This window comes from Microtus pennsylvanicus, chromosome 2 (assembly GCF_037038515.1).
Source record: "Microtus pennsylvanicus isolate mMicPen1 chromosome 2, mMicPen1.hap1, whole genome shotgun sequence".
NCBI classification, from domain to species: Eukaryota; Metazoa; Chordata; class Mammalia; order Rodentia; family Cricetidae; genus Microtus; species Microtus pennsylvanicus.
Window position 1 is genome coordinate 57,137,021 of NC_134580.1, and position 18,327 is coordinate 57,155,347.

Consider the following 18,327-nt stretch of genomic DNA (forward strand, 5'->3'; position numbering starts at 1 on the left):
CCGAGATGGGAAGTAGACAAAATTGCCAGGGAGAAAATGGGGATCTCGGGGGTGGGGTGGAATGGGGGGAAGGGGAGATGGGGAGAGAAAAGGGAGAAGGGGAGGATGGGGGGAACTTGGGGGAAAAGGAGGATTGGGATAAAGGAAGGTTGGATAGGGGAGCACGGAAGCACAATTCTTAGTTAAGGGAGCCACCTTAGGGATGGCAAGAGACTTGAACCTAGAGTGGCTCCCAGGAGCCCAAGACGATGTCCCCAGTTAGTTCCTTGGGCAGCTGAGGATAGGGAACCTGAAATGACCCTATCCTATAGCAATACTGACGAATATCTTGCATATCACCATAGAACCTTCATCTGGTGATGGATGGAGATAGAGACAGAGACCCACACTGGAGAACTGGACTGAGCTCCCAAGGTCCCAATGAGGAGCAGAAGGAGGGAGAACATGAGCAAAGAAGTCGGGACCACGAGGGGTGCACCCACCCACTGAGACAGTGGAGCTGATCTATTGGGAGCTCACCAAGGCCAGCTGGACTGTGACTGAAAAAGCATGGGATAAAACCGGACTCTCTGAACATGGCGAACAATGAGGGCTGATGAGAAGCCAAGGACAATGGCACGGGGTTTTGATCCTACTTAATGTGCTGGCTTTGTGGGAGCCTAGCCAGTTTGGATGTTCACCTTCCTAGATATGGACGGAGGGGGGAGGACCTAGGACTTACCACAGGGCAGGGAACCCTGACTGCTCTTTGGACTGGAAAGGGAGGGGGAGAGGAGTAGGGGGAGGGGAAGAAGGGTGGGAGGACGGGGAGGGAAATGGGAGGCTGGGAGGAGGCAGAAACTTGTTTTTTTTCCTTTTCTCAATAAAAAAAAATAATAAGACTTTTCCAGCATAAACTTTATGTGCCATACTTTTATTCAACAAATATTTATCAAGTTCTGATAATACAGGCTACTGTGTGTCACATATTTCTATGGAGAATTATTAGGTAAAAAAATCACTCTGCCCAATGAATACATACCTAAGTAATAGAGAGTACTAGTATTTGCTTCAAGATGCCAATCTCCATTCTTGCTGGTATTCCAGCTCAGTGGGTTGGACGAGCCATTCCGCATGTCAACAACATTAAACATATCAGGATTTTGAGTGAAGTTATGTGATATAATTACATAGTCTTCCTCCTAAAATTGTTGCAGAAAAATGTGGCTTGATTTATATAAAAATGTATCGCCTATTATAACTTGGTTTCAATACCATGCACGTAGCCCCTGTAGTGTATTACATGCAAAGTTAGTTTCCCATTTACCTTCCAATGGGGGCTTTTATATTGTTTAACATGTTGCAGGTCTATGTCAACAATGCTAGCTCCATTATCAATATAAGAAAAGAGTCTTTATTCTTTTTCTTCTTTTTTTCTTCTCTCTCCACATGCATGTGCAGGTTCTTCACTCATGTACACATGGGTATATAAGTTTCACACGTATATATATGTGTGTGTGTGTTTTTAAGATCTATGCTTTTCCTGTGATACCTTACAATTTAAAAAGTAATGCTGCATATGGTTTCTGGGCCACACACATATGTAGCATTCATAGAAGAATGTAGGAGCAAACACCTCATCAAGATGCTGAATACAATTACTGAGGTCAGAGAATGGAGCCCCTACTATCTTCACAAACTTTTATTCCTTTTCAAAGATCGTTAATATTTGAAAATATGATGGTAGAGATATGTGGTGGAAATACAAATATTGTATTCTGTAATTAATGTTCTCTATCCTAGCTCATGGTACAAATAAACCCTTAACTGGTACTTGGAACTCAATATGTGTAAGCGATTGCCACAGAAATAAGGACAAAGAAGTCAGGAAAAAGCATAACATGGGAATATGGCAAAAATTGCCTCCTTCTTAGATTTAGAGTTAGTAGATCATTCTGGGTGCATCGTAGGGCTTTGAAAGATTGATTTATGAAGTAAGAGCATGCTGGATTGAGAAATGGCTAAGAAGTTACTGAAATGTTCAATGGATAGAACTGCTTGGTGTGGAAGCAGGACCACCTGAGCTCCAATTCCAAGGCCCCCCACAAAAGCCAAGTGTGACTCATGGTGCCAGTGATTAATTGTGCAAACTGGAGGATTTCTGGGGCTTTCCAATCTTCAGGCTAGTTCTGCGTTAAATAAGAGAGTCTGTGTCAAGGGAGATCACCTATCTCAAGGAAATAAGGTGGAGACCGATAAAGATACAGAGGTTCCCATCTTTATACATATATGCGCATATAACAGAATACATAAATTTACATACAAACTCAGAAGAGAAAAGAAAAGAAGATGGGTGTGTGAGGATGATGGTGTAGGCTGCTGTTCTGTTTTTTGTAGCCCTTCATTTACCTTAAATCCATAGAAAGTTGATGTGTATGATATGTTGGTTAAATGTTCCACACCTCTAAAATACCAATTAATGTGATTTGCATTTGGAATCAGAGCCATCCAGCCAGACATATGGGTCAGCCGTTTCTTCTGAAAGGGAACGATGCTGGTGCCTGTAGGAGAACATAAAACAAGGAGCAGCCATAATCTCCACCTTATGAAAGGCCTCTGTTTCTGAACAAGAGAAAATACAAAATCCCATCTTCTGGTTGTCCTGAGACAGACAAGGGAAGAAGGTCTAATTTCTGTAACTCTCTCTCTAGGGGGCAGTATTGAGTCCTAGTGGACACCTGCAACGCCTAGGACAGAGCATGGTTGGTTGCTATGAGACAGCCTACTTCACACTAGTGCTTTCTGTCTCCAGATTCCTCTCCCTTTTCTCAAGTCATCCTTTCCCGACCTGCTTGGTGATAGATTTTTTAGAGATCATAAATTTGCTACCATATACTTTATACAGAAATAATAATTTCTGCATTGACTTCTGAGGAACAGAAGTCCGTTACTGAATAATTGACCACGTCTTTATTTTCCAGGTCCTTACCAGTTCAAAGAGCAAAAGCTACTGAGCTGAGAGGGAAGGAACAGTGGACATTTTCAAAACCACCGCCCTTGTATAAACCACCACGCTTGCTTGCATAATCCACCATCTAGAAAGGGAACTGTGAAAGTCGATGTTGGACTGAATCTTTACTCAATCTCAAAGTAAGTCGAGGAATGGGGCACAGGTGTTTACCCAGTTTCATAATGCACAGTAAAAAGGTGCAGAGTTCTGCTTGAAATGGGGGGAAAACTTGGAGTTTTGCAAGGAAAATCTTGAGAGAATCTAATGTGTAAAGAATAAGAATATTCCAATACATCATCATGAATTAGACTGGTAACAGGTACTTTTAGTAGTTAGCATATTGCTGGTATATTCATGTTGTAAATTTCAAAGTGGAATAGGCTACTATTGAAATGCCTGATTTTTGTTTCAAATCATCAGTCACTTTATTAATATAGTTAAATGGGGGTTGGTGTATTGGGCAATATTGAGAGCATATTATACTGCCATTTTGTAAATATTTGCAAAGTTTTGAGGAAGAGTTGTTGGGAAATATTATTTTCAGGTGTGTGACTTTTGTTTACGCACATTTGTTTAACTCTGTGAAGCTGTGTTACTGTGCCTGTCTAAAACACCTGATGGTCCTAAAAAAAGAGATGAATGACCAATAGTGAGACAGGAGCAAGGATAGGTGGGGCTGGCAGACAGAGAGGATAAATAAGAGAATGAGGAGCAAGAGCACAAGGAGAGGAGGACGTCAGGGGCCAGTCACCCAGCCACACAGCCAGCCACGGAATAAGAAGGGAAGTAAAATACACAGAAATAGAGAAAGATAAAAGCCCACAAAGAAAAAGTAGACAGGATAAGTTAAAAAAATCAGACAAGAAACAAGCCAAGCTAAGATTGGGCATTCATAACTAAGAATAAGTCTCTCTGTGTATTATTTATTTGGGAAATGGTTGGTGAGCCCCTCAAAAAGCAAAAAGAGAAAAATATCACAAAACAAAGAATGATAAATATTGATATCACCAAAGGACAGTCAAGAGCACTCGATTTGTTGACAAAGCCCTTTTCTATAATCATAATTCCTAATGTGTTGGGATTAGACATTCACAGGTAGTGATTTAGTCATCAAAAACTGCATCATTTGACTTTACCCAGAAAATGTAAAGAATAACATTTGTAAATATGTTGTCTAGAAAATCCTTGATTATCAGAAGCTTTCACTCATTGTCAGATCTCCATTCTGTCATCACAGGATGCAGAAAACAAAATTGTTTCATTATAGACAGATATTTATACAGAGAAGATATAATTTATGATGGTTCATCTTAATGAGTTTTGGACTCTACACTGGCAGGTCATAAAATAACAATAACTTACTATCCAATTAATTACATTAGATATTCAAGCCATTATTCTAAAATAGGCTCTGTGTTAGATGACTTTTCTGAGCTAGGGGCTAGAGCAACTGTCCAAGCACGGGTAAAGTGAGCTAGACTGAACTGTCCTCTTTAATGTGTTATGTGTAGCAGCTGCATTTCCAATGTTACTACATTTTCGATTAGGAATGGGTTTATCAGAATACAACCCATTGAAAGTCAAAGAATATTAATAATTTCTCAATAGAAGACAAATTGATAGGTGAAATAGAGATAGATGGATATGCAGATTTGAGTCACCCAAGGTAGGCTAGCCAAGATGTAAATGAGAAAATATATACTTAGAGAAATCCCCAAACTGACTCTTAGTAAGGACTAAGGGGACTAAGAACCATGCTTCCTAGACATTAACCAAGATAATTGTCCTGCATAGCCTGAAGGTATAGTCTCAGGATGGTGCTATTCAAAAGCAATAGAACTTTGAAAAAGTGCAGCCCTGTGGGAGGTATTTGGGTCATTAAGAATGGGCTCTCACAATAGGAATGTGAGACAAGGACTCAGTCCTTTTATTTCATTATGTGTTCCTCTCCAGGATGGACCGTCTTGCGACAGGCTCAAAAACAATTGGTCTTACTGATCACAGATGGGAAGTTCCAAAACTGAGCCCAGATAAATCTTTCTCTGTACCAGTTAATTATTTTCTCAGGCCTTTGTTGCTGTAATTGACAGATGCGTGGCAACATTACACACTGTAAGGACCTGCAGAGGTCAGTGCAACTACCGAAGATTTATGACATACGAAAAGCAAGGTTATGACCACATCCCCTTTTGGCTGAAAAGTTGGATATGCATTGTGAAGAATAATAAATTAGTACAACCTAGTCTGGTAATGATGCCAAGTTCAGCAGGTGTACTAAGCACAGTAATCCTGTTACTAATCAACAATCCATAGCACTACATATACATCTATTGACCTAGGAGTTGCTAAACACATTCTGTGTCATTAAACAAGCGTAGCAAAAAAATTGTCTTCAGCTTAATATATCTACCTTTACTGCCTTGCTCCAATGGCTTTGGCAACTTTCCTGTTGTTTGTCATAATATTTTCTGGTGGCTCCTCAACCAACAGAATATCATACACCTATTTATTGTCCCTCCAGCCCTCACTTTGAGTAACTGCTGTCCTGCCTGGACTATGTCTGGTATAAATGTGCTTTTTGCAATGTTCAGAACACCGTGAAGAAGATAATAAGAAACATTTAGGAAAGCAAAACATTGGACTTACTGACTCAAACTGTTCCAATTCACTTACCAAAAGAGTCTGAGAGAACTACATCTTTTTCAAGTAGAGACACTGGAGAAGGCTTGTTGAATGCTACCCGGTGGAAACTGACCGAGGCGTCACAGACAGATCCAGGAAAACCAATGCTCCATGCAGCCTCTTGAGCGCAGTGGGAAGGGTCTAGTAGGGAGCTGTGGGGAATGACGGTGTGCCCTCTGTGCCCTGGGGAACAAACAGAAGCAGCATAATTGCTATTTTCTATCAGAAAATTCATAAAATCGATCTACAGTCCTGTGGTGACAGCATTACTAATAAATTGTAGACGTCTTGGTAGAGGGTTTTGTTTTCAAGAGACAAGGATGCATTGGTTTCACAGTAGACTTTTCTGTTAAGGGACTCACCACAAATCTATTTGGAACACAAGACATGAAGCATCCACGAGAGTCAAAGTAATGGATGTAAGGGAGCTCAAGTGGCTTGATTCGGGATCCACAAAAGGATTCGATTCTGATGAATGGTATATGACGTCTGCTCATATACCGTGCTTCTAAAGAAATTCATGATGAGTCACTACACTGACTCTGATGATGGGAGAGGGAACAAAGCCTTCGGAAGGACCAAGGGGACTAGATACCATTCCGGCCAAGCACTAAGCAAGATCTCTGTGGGCCAATGACGTAAAGTCACCTTTAGAACCTGCGTTAAGTCAGTGAGTGAAAGCTACACAGAACTAGAGTGAGAACCACGACAGCAGTCTAAAAGCTAGAATTAGAAAGGGAGACAGACTTTATCAGCTGTCTCTGAGAACTCGGACCATGTGAGCATGGAAAAGAATGCATTTCATCTTTCAAGGAGACCTTCAGAACCCAGTCACTACTATCTCTAGGTTTATCTGACAGTTGATTCTTAAAAAGTATTCGGCAATGCACCCACCTACGCTTCCCACTCTGTTTAGACAGGTCCAAAATTAACAATTTGTAAAGCTAAAACCCTTGAGAAATCATGAATATATTTATAGAAAATATGACATATTTGAACTTACGTTACTTAAAATAATAGAAAAACATAGGACACATATTGGTATTTTTCTAGGTTTAACATACCTATTTAATAATTTCATAAACTTCTTTATTAAAAAAATTGGCAAATAAAAATCATCACACACTGACTTTAACCAAATCCAAGTGCATATATCTCAATAAAGTTTGATACAGTTAGAATAGCCACTCTGAAGCTATGGAGCTATACATTGAATTTTACACACTTATTATCAAATATATTTTTATGTATCTATCCACCATCAAAACAAAAACAAAATCCTTAACAGAGTTAGAACTAGAAAAAAACTATATTATATCCTCTCTCTTAATTCTTGTCAATTTAACATATTTTTAAACAAATACAAATTTAGAATTTAAACTACAAAGGAGTTGAGAGCAGTCTTGCCACTTCTTTTTGAATGTATTCTAATAAGGGCATATTCTGACTGCATGATTTAAAAATGGGGTTTGAATTTATATCCATTTGTATTGAGTGTATACACTTGGGAATAATGAAGACAATTTTTATCTGAATGAAAACTGAAGGCAGATAGAGGAGCTCCAGCACTGAAATGGCAGCAAGCAGTAAGTATCTCCACTAATGTTCTTAGCACCATCACTAGCTCATAGTCCAGTTGCAAACGGTAGAGAAAAAGAATTTGTTTGGAGGCTGCGTCTGACAGTTTAAAGCTCTTTCAAAAACGAATCTCTCATCAGTGCCTAGTGTTTCCTGTAATTTTCAGTAGTATAGTTTACTGCTGGGCTATAATCTGTGATACTCGTGAATCAGCCTTAATTATTCAACTTCACGTAAGCTTAAGTATAGCTCTGATATCCTTTTATCACAGATTGAAGAGCAATATTACCTGTAAGTGAACCATCGACATCGATCAGAACTGCTTCGTGCTCCCATCGGAAGCCAGCCTTATTTGGGGTGTGGAAATACTGGATGTCAACAAACTTTGTACTCCAGCCCCCGCATCGGTCATTACAGACCCCAGTGATGGTTGTTATTCCCAAGGCCACACAGTCACGACGGTCAAAATTCATGAAGTGTACAGAGGACACAGTCAGGCCTTGACTAAATGGGAGAACGAGGCCTTTCGAAGTGCAAAACTCAGACCCCATTCCCAGTTCATCAAGGTGACCAACAATTTTGGCATTTTTAATCACAGCTCCATTGGTTTCACCCCATCCTCCAACATAAGGGGCCAGAATCCTCTTGGTCTCAATCCCAGCCTCGTAATTATTCACCGTCAGAAAGTTGTGGAACTGCAGAGCCCCTCCATGGACCCACTCGGCTCCTTTTTGGCAATTCCAGACAGTGAGTGAATTAAAGATAGCAGGTACGGGCACTGTAGAGGTACAAGATCCTGTTTGCATGGGGAAATATTCTTCAAAAATCCACAGTCCAAACCACCCTTGAGAATGAACAGTATTGTTAAAGAATTCTCCAAGAGGAATTCTTTTTTGGCAGATGTTTCGGTCATAGGAGGGGCCATCTGGGTGATCATTCATTCTGTACCAAAAGCCAAAGTGAGTGCCACCAGCAGCCACATTGTGCCGTATGGTGTTGTTAGGGTTGGTTACCCAGAATGCGGCTGGAGTCACGTCATCATTGAGGAGACTAGTACTTTGTTGTACAAAGATGGCCAAGTTATACTGTAGAATATTGCCATGTTCAATGCCATCCTCTATGAAAAAGGCTCCTCCCTTTATATCATATATAATATTCCTCTCAACAAGAAGGTGATGTGTATTGTGGATTGTAACAGCTCTGTTGTATGTTTGATGAATTGCACAGCCTTTTACATAAGACTTGAACTGTAAATCTCCAAGTAGGTGCCAATGTATTGGGTATCGTCCCAAACGGAAAGCTTGACCAGCATGGAATACCTGTCATGCCAGAAATAACTGTTCAGTAACTTGCTGTTTCAAAATAATCTCCAAGTTCATATTAAGATATAAATATATTTATATTAATATCCTCCATATTATTCATGCTATTACTTGAAAATAGTATTTTATTCTAAATACAATATTTGATATAATTGAATACAACAGGACAATATGTGTTAGGTCATGAACAGAGTGAACAAGCACACAAATGTAATGGCAAACCTATTGTTGCAAGGTAGCTTTGCTCTTTACTATGCTCAATCCCATCTTTGACTCTTTTGCGTTTTATCTTCTCTCTACAACTAAATTCTACTACTGAACTTTTCTATTTAACAAAAGAAAGTTCTCTAAATGTCTTCTTTTTCCTGATCCTTTGATTCCTATCTATAAGATACACTTGGGATATTTATCACGTGCCAGACACTGTATTGCTTTATATGCAAGGTCACAGTCTTTACCATAATCATAAGAGGTCACCACTTACTTCATCTCACAGATGAAGAAAATGTAAACAGTTCGAGTGCCTTGTTTACACCTGCAAAGTTCAATGCAATCCAGGTGGGAATGAGTCCAGATTAGGCGCTGTTACTAACCATTCAGCTCTCTCTTCTTTCAAGTCTATGCTCTAATTAACTCTATTACCTAGTATCTAAATTATCTAATTATCTATGATCTAATACACAAGATGCTAACAAGTGATTTAACATAAGCTAATTGTCTATGGAAAGAAAATATTAGAATAGCTATTTATTCTTATTTTTTCTACAAAATTAGCTATCACTAATACATAATATACAACTCAATTCTGGAAACTCAGTCAGTTCATATCTCAGATGTCACATGTGTAATTTATCTTAAGAAAAGGCTATGACAAGATGGAAGTGTTGACTCTGCTACTATCATTGCTATCTAGGAGTTCCCAAAATGGGTTTATGGATCTTGGTATTGTACATCTAATTCCCTCCCTCCTCTTTTCTTCACTGAGTACTTGATAACAACTGGTACATCCTGAGGATTATTAAGTCTGATTATTGAAAAGACATGAAGATGATTCTGAAATTCATAAAATATTAGAGTTTGAGTAAAGGTAACCAGGTAGCAATTTTAAGTGAACACGGTAAGAAGAGGGCTCTCTTATGAAGTGACATTGAGAGGAACGTGAAGTATGCAAGCTTTGATGAATAACATTTTCAACTGAACAAAGAACATGGACTGTGGACATAAGTCAGAAATGTGCTTGACATAGTTACATAAGGAGGCCCAGGTGTCTAAGCTGACTTGAACAAGTCAAAGGTGACAAAATCATAAATAGCTAGAATTCAGGTCCCATGGTCCCACGAAAGAGAATGGAATTTTGTGTTTTAGATGTGCTATGATGCCATAATTAGGTTTTGAATTGTGTGTGTACCCAGATATGATTTATGCTTTTAAAAACAAAGAAACAGCTGGGCAGGTGGTACATGACTTGAATCCCAGCACTGGGCAGGCAGAGGCAGGCGGATCGCTGTGAGTCCGAGGCCAGCCTGGTCTACAAGAGCTGGTTCCAGGACAGGTACCAAAGCTACACAGAGAAACCTTGTCTTGAAAAATCAAAAAAGTAAAAATAAAAAATAAACAAATATTTGTAATGATCAAATAAGTGAATAATTGGCTGTACTAAAACTGTTCGTTTATCTGTCTGCTATCATATTGGACGTAGAGTATGGCACACAGCAGGAGCTGAGTACATATTTATTGTATGACACCTTGGTGATTTAACCATAATGGTCCTTACCTCTACATATTCTATTCTTCCAGTTACCATGTTAGCTCCAGGTAAAGGAGCGTGCAGCATAATGCAGCCTCCAAACTGGTCACTTCCTATTTCTTCTCCGAACTTCCCTTGAAGGCATGTCTGTGTAGCAAATTCTCCTGTAAAAATATTTCAAAGCAATATTCAAGACGTTCCAACAACATTATTGTTAAAAATTTCCTTATACTCATTTCATATTTCTTTATTTACATGTAATTTTAACCTTAGTCTCAAATATAATTCTTACATATTCATGTCTTTTTTTTTTCTAGCTAATAAGAAAGCTAAGTGTACTGTCTTATTCATCTTTGCATATTCTAGGGCATCTTTTGGAGATAATATCAAATAATATTTGAATGGTTGAGTAAATAATGATAATTGTATTTTGTTTATGGTTTCTGAAGCTTCCTCTTCAAATTGGAAATTACCATAACGCAAAATTACGCTTGATTAGCGGTAGATTCTGACAGCTCAATTTGCATAACAGGAAGTCTTTTCCTTTTAACAGCTTGAGGCTTGCTTTCATGTTTACTGTGAGATTGATGCAGATAAACTGGAATCAGAAAATTGGTCATTTAACATAAAATCCAATGAACCTATGCTTGCCTTTGAAGAAAAAGCTATTAGCTAACTTGTGTCTGCTGTTTTATCATCACTTACTAATGATTACAAAAATATTAAGAGATAACTTGTCAAAAGATATTCTGCTTCATAGTATAAACACATCATTAAGATGCATCAATATCCAATAATTCTCTACTGTGTGTTCAGGGCCTTTCACTAATTCCCTTAGACATCATAGCTGTTGACTAATGTCTGGCCAATGTCACATAAACAGAAACAATATACATCGTTTCAGAACCTAAGCAAATTAATATGTGGCTTGCTCCTCTCGTCATCTCATCTTTGCTTCTGAGATGATTAAAGCCCATATTGAGACAAAGGCGACATCAATCTGAATTCTGGGATGGTAATGAGAAGGGCCTCCTGTTGAAGGACCAGACAGATGAAGCATGAATAAGAAGTATCCTTTGTCAGTGAACATCATGGATATTTTAGGCTTGTTGACTAATGGGGCATAGTGTAGCCCTGTGCTTGCAACTATGGGATAATGTTGTTTCCAGAGAAAACTTTTGCAACATCTGGAAACCATTTTTGGCTGACACAGTGATGGGAATGTTACTAATATTTAATTCATATACATCAGGCATATTGCAAAACATCCTTCAGGGCATAGGATAGAATCTCATGCAAAGAATGACTCAGACCAAAATTTCAAAGGCATTGGAGCTATTCTAGCCTATCTTAAAAGTTATAGACCTATATATCTACATTCATGTCTCTTTATCTTCTCATATATCAAATTTTCCATCTAGTCAACATTGTTCATGAACTACCTTTTACAATATGTATCTATGATGAAATTACCCTCATATATAATGCAGACTTTGGAAAAGATGTAAAGACTTGCTAAATAAAACATCAAATACTGTATTCCGCATTTTCTTGGTAAACGTAAGTGATGTAGCTTCTGGATGATTTATGACTCTGGAGTTACCCAAGACCACATGACGAAGGACCTTGAGAATTGAAACGTATAACAAGAAACCACAAGAATGGGGAGGGACTTCATCAATGGATTCCAAGTACACTCATTTCTTCCACTTTGGTACCGGTAATGGTCATTTTCATCACTATATTACAGATATTTTCAAGCCATCAGAGATTCCAATTTTCCATACTTTATGCCCACATGGTATGTTTGGATGTTGAAAATAGAATAACACACTTCCGTAGAAATCAACATGTCTTGAAAATTAGCATGATCACTGTCGGACAATGGATGGGAAGAATACCTGTGTCAAATCCATCAGGACACGATGGGATTTTGTCATTCCATTCCACATTTTCAGACCCTCTTATCAAGATATTTCTTGTAAGAAGTCCAACCTCTGCCCTTGCTTCAAACACAGTTCCATCTGGGAGCGTGACAGTAATTCCTAAGTGTGTGTAGTTTAGTGGCCTGGTTAGTGTTATGTTCATCCCGTCAGATGACACCGATGCAATGGTCCGTTTTTCATTCTCTCCTTGACTGTGTCTATAAAATTTTAAGAAAAAAATTACAAATTAGCATACACATTTGCCATATTTGTTTTACACGTTTGAATGCTTCCGTCATAAAGTAAGGATTTTTATTAATTACTTTTTTACTGATGTGACTAAATATCTAAGAAAATAAAACTAAATGGAAGGATTTATTCTAAAATGTACTTTAACAGATGTAGCCCACCCTGTCGTGGAAGGTGTGGTGGCAGGAGCTCAGGGCTCACATGGCCTCCACCACCAGGAAGAGAGCAGAATGGCCGTGTCCAATGCTTCCTTTAACCAGGCTCCAACCTCCTAAAGGCTCTACAGCCTTCCAAACAGCATCCCCATTTGGGAACCAAGTTTGCAAATACACAAATCTATAGGGAACATTTTGTATTCGACTCACAGCACTGAGTAACGTAATTAAAGTTCCAGTTAATACAAATTAAGTTATGGACAGAATCAAGACTGTTAAGTCTTGAGAATAGAAGTAAAATATTTATCTGTATTATAGCTGACATTTATATTCTTTTTTATTAATTAATTAAATATTTTTTTTATTTTACATCCTGACTGCAGTTTCCCTTCCGTCCTCTCAAGGAAGGTACTTTTTTTAAAATGTCATGCCCTATTCTGAGAGGATATTTGAGAAAATTATTTTGTATTTAGAGTAAGTTTTATGACTCAAACCCAAGGGCTAGATTATTTCAGAGAGTACAAAAATATTCATCTATAGCTTTAGGGATCATCCTCAGAGGTTCTCTAATGAGAATGACTGTATACTCCCAGCGAGGACTGTAAACAGCTTTGGTGGGAAGGACTGGGCTGCTGGCATCAATGGAGAGAGGCCAGAGAGCCTGCTGAGCATTCTGTAAGACACAGATGAAGCCTTCCTGCAGCCACGATCATCTGGTCAAGGTACCAGTCATGGCGAGGTAGAGAAACTCTTAGAAAGGAACGCCATTAGAAGTTTCTAAGCAGAGAAAATTTTCGGTTGCAGTTTATTCTCTAATATCCTCAAAATTTCAGCTACAGTAAATGACTCTTGTTAAGTCTTGTAAATTCTATGATGCACACATTCATATATTCAGTTCTTTATCCAGTTTGTTTTCTAGGGGTCTAGTTTGCTTTCCAGGCATAGAGACAAACCCTGGAAACAGCAAGCAGAAAGGGCCTCTGACTTTAAGCTGAGTGCACCAAGATGTTATTTCACAGTTTCCACAAAGTGTGATTGGTGACAGGCAAGCTCAGCAGAGATGACTGTGCTTTCTTTTGTTCTTCTTTTTCCCATAATTCTTTCTTAGCTTGAAAAACTGGGTAAAATGCCAGTGTCATATATAAGCTAGATTAAAAGTGAACTCTGCCATCTCTCTCACCCCGTCTAGATTGTTATTACAGCTTGCAGACTGCTCTGTTGGCACTCAGAAGGACCATATTGTGGTCCTCTGTCGTGCCTATTTCTCTGTCTCGTCTTCGGGTCTGGCTGCTGCACATGGAATTATTTGGAATTATTTTGCCTGCTGAGCACTTAAAAAAAACTAGAAAGACACTGCGGTCATCCAGACGTGGTAAACGAAGTGAAACTGGAAGCAGGGAAAGCTAATGGGACAGACGTTCAAGGTCAGAGCTGAAGGGATTTGATGCATAGAAGGATAAGGTCAGGGGCACCCCAATGCTCCATTGAAGTAGTTGAGACTCTTACAAGGGGAAAAAGGACTCATGGCGTGAAATAGACATGGAAATTTTTAAACAGTTTATTGATAGTTTTTAAAGGATAATGGTGAAAGAAACTAGAGGACACAAAACAAAATGGCTTTCCCAGATGGTAAGGGACCACAGGAACCTAGATCCCTAAGGACCCATGGAGGAGTTGCGGTAACACGGAGAGGTGGAGACTCCAGGATGTTTAAGAGTGACTCAAAGTCAGATCCCACGGGTGGTATGTGGAAGCAGTTCAGGCTGTTCTTGAACTGTCTTAGCTCAAGAGGCTATATAAAAAAAATAAAACAAAACAAAAAAACTTAAGACAGGACCAAGTTCCTTTTCCTCTGCAACAAGGCTGGCCGAGGCCTCCCTGCATGGGGACTAGGTTCCAAAAAGCCGGCTCCTGTGCCAGCACCAGGAACAGGTCCTGATCCCACTGCTAGGGACCCCACAAATGTACCAAGCTACACAACTGTCATCCACATGCGGAGGGTCCAGGTCGGTCCCATGCAGGATCCTTAGCTGCCGGTCCAGAGTCCATGAGCTCCCATTAGCTCAGGTCAGCAGTCTCTGAGGCGTTCTCTGTCATGATCCTGACCCCTCTGGCTCAAACAATCCCTCCTCCCTCTCATCACCTGGACTCTCAAGATTGGCCCAGTGTTTTCTGCATCCAGAAAAGCTATTTTCTTAACTCTGATTTTGTAAATTCTCAGATTGGATTCACCTGTGAATAATGAATTAAATTTGATGGGAAACCCCTTAACTTTTTTCCTGATGTTTTGGTTGTGAGCCTAGCTTCCAGTCCTAACTCATGTTTCTTAAAAGCAGCTCTATTCTAAATTGTAAAGATTTCACATAGAAAGGCTATAAATAAAGATTTTCTATTATATTAATGAGCACCATTATTTTCTTCCTTTTTTTGTCATTATATAATTTAAATTTCCTTCCAAGGGGAGAAAAAAAAAGGCACTTACAGAACTAAGTTTGTAAGTATATATTTATCTCTTCCCAACATCTGCAAGCCTATTTTTAACTTTAAAAATGGCATCTTGCATTTTAATTTTTTTAAAGTCAACCATGGACTTGGCAGGTCTGTTTCTTGTCATAATTACTCTTTGTTTCCTGGTAAACATAACGACATTCAAACTTAGTGTCTGTAATTTAAATAGCAAGCTAAAGCTAAAACAAATGAAAGCTCCTCTCATCCTGGCTCCCCCATAGCCTCGGGAAAGCTGCACTATATGTTTAATTTCTTAATTGCTGGAATATGTAACTACATGGAAATTAAGGGGCGTGGGTAACTTCAGTTGTGGGAAGTTCTGCTAGCTCCCTCATTGCCTATGGATTTCTTCGCCCATTCTGTCGCTGCCTCCAGGTTTGCTCAGTGGGAAACGCTGCCAAGCCTGTGGGATGAAGGAGTTCTGGCTGCTGCTCAGCACGTCCTCCTGTGACCCCCACACAAAAAAGCTCATTTACATGTTTATTTCCATGGTTGTCTTTAGGTTTCTCAGCACAGTGAGTCGATTTCAAATGACTTTTAGGAGCAGAATGCTCCTTTCCGGGGAAATCTCACTGAAGAACCTAACCCTGTGAAAAAGCATTTTATTGCTACACATTGTTTTATTATGATTCAGATCAGTCACTAAAACCTCAACACCCTGGTGATCTCACAGAGGCTAACATCCGACCCACATGCATTTGGCTGTTTAGGGTTCTTTACCAAATGACTCAAGTCAGAATAAAATAGTTTGGGTGAATTCCAAATTGTTTGTTTTTTACACAGATTAAAAAAAAAGTGTATCTTAAATAAATCAGCATCGCTAGATACCTGTGTCCTGTGCTAGCAATCACGATGCTCTCTCCCGCTTTCCACGTCACTGCCTCTTGTACAATCAACGTCCACTCTCCCGCATTTGCGGTGTGAGCCAAACGAGTCCAGACCACAGGCACGGGGAGACCTGGAAGGCACACAAACGCCCGGCATTTCCTCCGATGTCTTTTCGGGGTTACTAAGTGCTCTCTGCATTTGAATTCTGTCGAATTGAGGAAGACTTATTCTACCTTAGGATTTCACCACTTATCTCAAAAAAAAAATGAAAATTCTTCCTTTGGAAAATTGACAAGAACATGCTTCCATAATGATGTATTTATGTTCGATGTTAATAAATTGTGCTTCTGCAAAGATATCTTATGTTTATGAAAATCTTATGTTATGAAACAGCATAAATTGTGATATTATTATTGTTAGCATGGACTGTTTAAACTGATAATCTACAGATAAATCATACATATAAATTTCTAAGAATTACAGTCGGATGGATATTAGTCCCACATAGGACATTTATGGTCATAATATTCCTGTTCATGGCATTCCATATTCAAAAAAGGCTATGATTTTCCTCAGGTGGAAGACATCAGTGTGAAAAAAATGACTGCCTTTATACTTAAGGAATGTCACCCTGGCCCCTCAAACATGATCAAACCCATTAATGGATGGCAATTTCCTAAATTATAGCTATAGAAAAGTACAGCTGTATATTTATTTTTATATTTTAGAAATATCCTATATTTAGAAGTAAAAATGAAGATATTACCTTCTTCTAATTCCAAAATTAGTGCCCTTTCAGACAGAGTACTGAGTAGGCAGAGTCCATAAGGGATTAAAAGCCTGAATTGCAAATGGGGGTAACAGTGCTGCCCATTCATAGGAACAGCAATGAAAAGAGTATGGGATGGGTCACAAGGAAGGCATCGCCTTGATCTGAGACTTGATTGTGTAGGGGGAGCTTTCTAGACTAAGTGGTAGAGTCAGAAAGAAACAGGGAACAAAGACTATCCAAAGAGAGCAGAAGCCTCTTTGGATAAAGTTTATTCCGGAGTGTCTCTAGTCTACCGTGCAAGTCCAGTGTGCCCTCTCGCACAGCCAAGGTCTTAGCTCCATACACAGGGAGCTCAGGGGATCGAAGATGTCCATGCAGCGTAATGACAGCCTTGTGTTGAAATGGAGATGCTTCTGTCCCAATCTGAAAGAATTCAAACAAACCGTTCAGAAAAGTAAAACTCAGCAATTGACAATTCTTGTCAAGTGAAAGTAATTGTTTTCCATTTTCTTCCCCATTTAAGAATTGCCTCGTCATTCATACCTTTCTTTCACAATGTGAACCTTATATTTGTGTGTCTGTGTGTGTGTGTGTGCGCGTGTGTTTTCCTGTCTGCACAGGTGCATGTGTGTGCTACTGTAACACAGAAAACATCAAAATCAGAAGCTTGTAAACAATGTTACCCTGGTACCTCAAGTGCGATTAAAGCCAATGATTGGTTCTACCCATAAAAACTAGAATATGACCTCCAGGGTTGTTCCTCAGGTGCTGTTGACTTTTTCTGTGTCATCTTGTTAGCTCCCTCAAGCCTAAGACCTGAATTTTCTAATAGGTCAATATACAACAGCTGACCTCCAGAAGGCATGCTAATCGACCCAGAGCAGTTTTTCTTTTATTTTAAATTCAACAACACACTATGTTTTTTTCTAATAAAATGGAGAAATATTCTGAGAATCAACCTCTGGCAAGTTTTCCACTAATTAGACCTGTCTAAACAAAGACAACTTCAGGAAAATATGGTAGGATTAACAACTTATTTTACACATAATATTTTAAACAATAAAATTAGGTAAATACATTATTTTTTATACCTGAAGAACACCCCCATCTGTGATTAGGATATTTTCTGCCTGGAGTTCAATATCAGCTTCATCAAATATCAGAGTCCCACCTATGAACCACAAATATTAATATGTCATGAGACCCCCAAGAGGTTACAGCAAAAGAAATTCTAGGGCAACTGAAGAAATGCTAGGGTTATTTCCACTACCATTAAACAGCACAACTAGACAAACTAATTCTATAAAACATGAATTCAAAATATAGATTAAAAACAAAGAAATAGTTATCTTTATAAAAACCATTATAATGGCAACATTATCTCTGTTCTTAAAAAAAAAGTTAGCTCTGAAATTTGTACGGATTTGTGCCACATGAATAGTTTGAGTAGCATTGTTTAGGATATACTAAGATGCCTTTTAAAAGACTGATGTCAATTTGAAGATAGTACAACTTTATCTTCAAATAAAAATCATTTTGCAGAAGCTAAAAACAATCATAAAATTGCAGCAG

General features: G+C 38.8%; 1 protein-coding gene across 3 annotated transcripts in view; it reads right to left on the reverse strand.

Annotated features, from left to right (window-relative positions):
- The window catches only part of Pkhd1l1 (PKHD1 like 1), a 126,291-nt gene that overhangs the window by 37,563 nt on the left and 70,401 nt on the right, over positions 1 to 18,327 (reverse strand). For all 3 annotated transcript variants that reach the window (XM_075961048.1, XM_075961047.1, XM_075961046.1), the window contains 9 exons: positions 17,847 to 17,926; positions 17,049 to 17,178; positions 15,984 to 16,113; positions 12,220 to 12,461; positions 10,346 to 10,482; positions 7,539 to 8,568; positions 5,663 to 5,854; positions 2,389 to 2,540; positions 1,022 to 1,181 (listed from right to left, as the gene is read on the reverse strand). In XM_075961048.1, the coding sequence (XP_075817163.1) occupies positions 1,022 to 1,181; positions 2,389 to 2,540; positions 5,663 to 5,854; positions 7,539 to 8,568; positions 10,346 to 10,482; positions 12,220 to 12,461; positions 15,984 to 16,113; positions 17,049 to 17,178; positions 17,847 to 17,926 (2,253 nt within the window). The remainder of the gene's footprint in view (positions 1 to 1,021; positions 1,182 to 2,388; positions 2,541 to 5,662; positions 5,855 to 7,538; positions 8,569 to 10,345; positions 10,483 to 12,219; positions 12,462 to 15,983; positions 16,114 to 17,048; positions 17,179 to 17,846; positions 17,927 to 18,327) is intronic.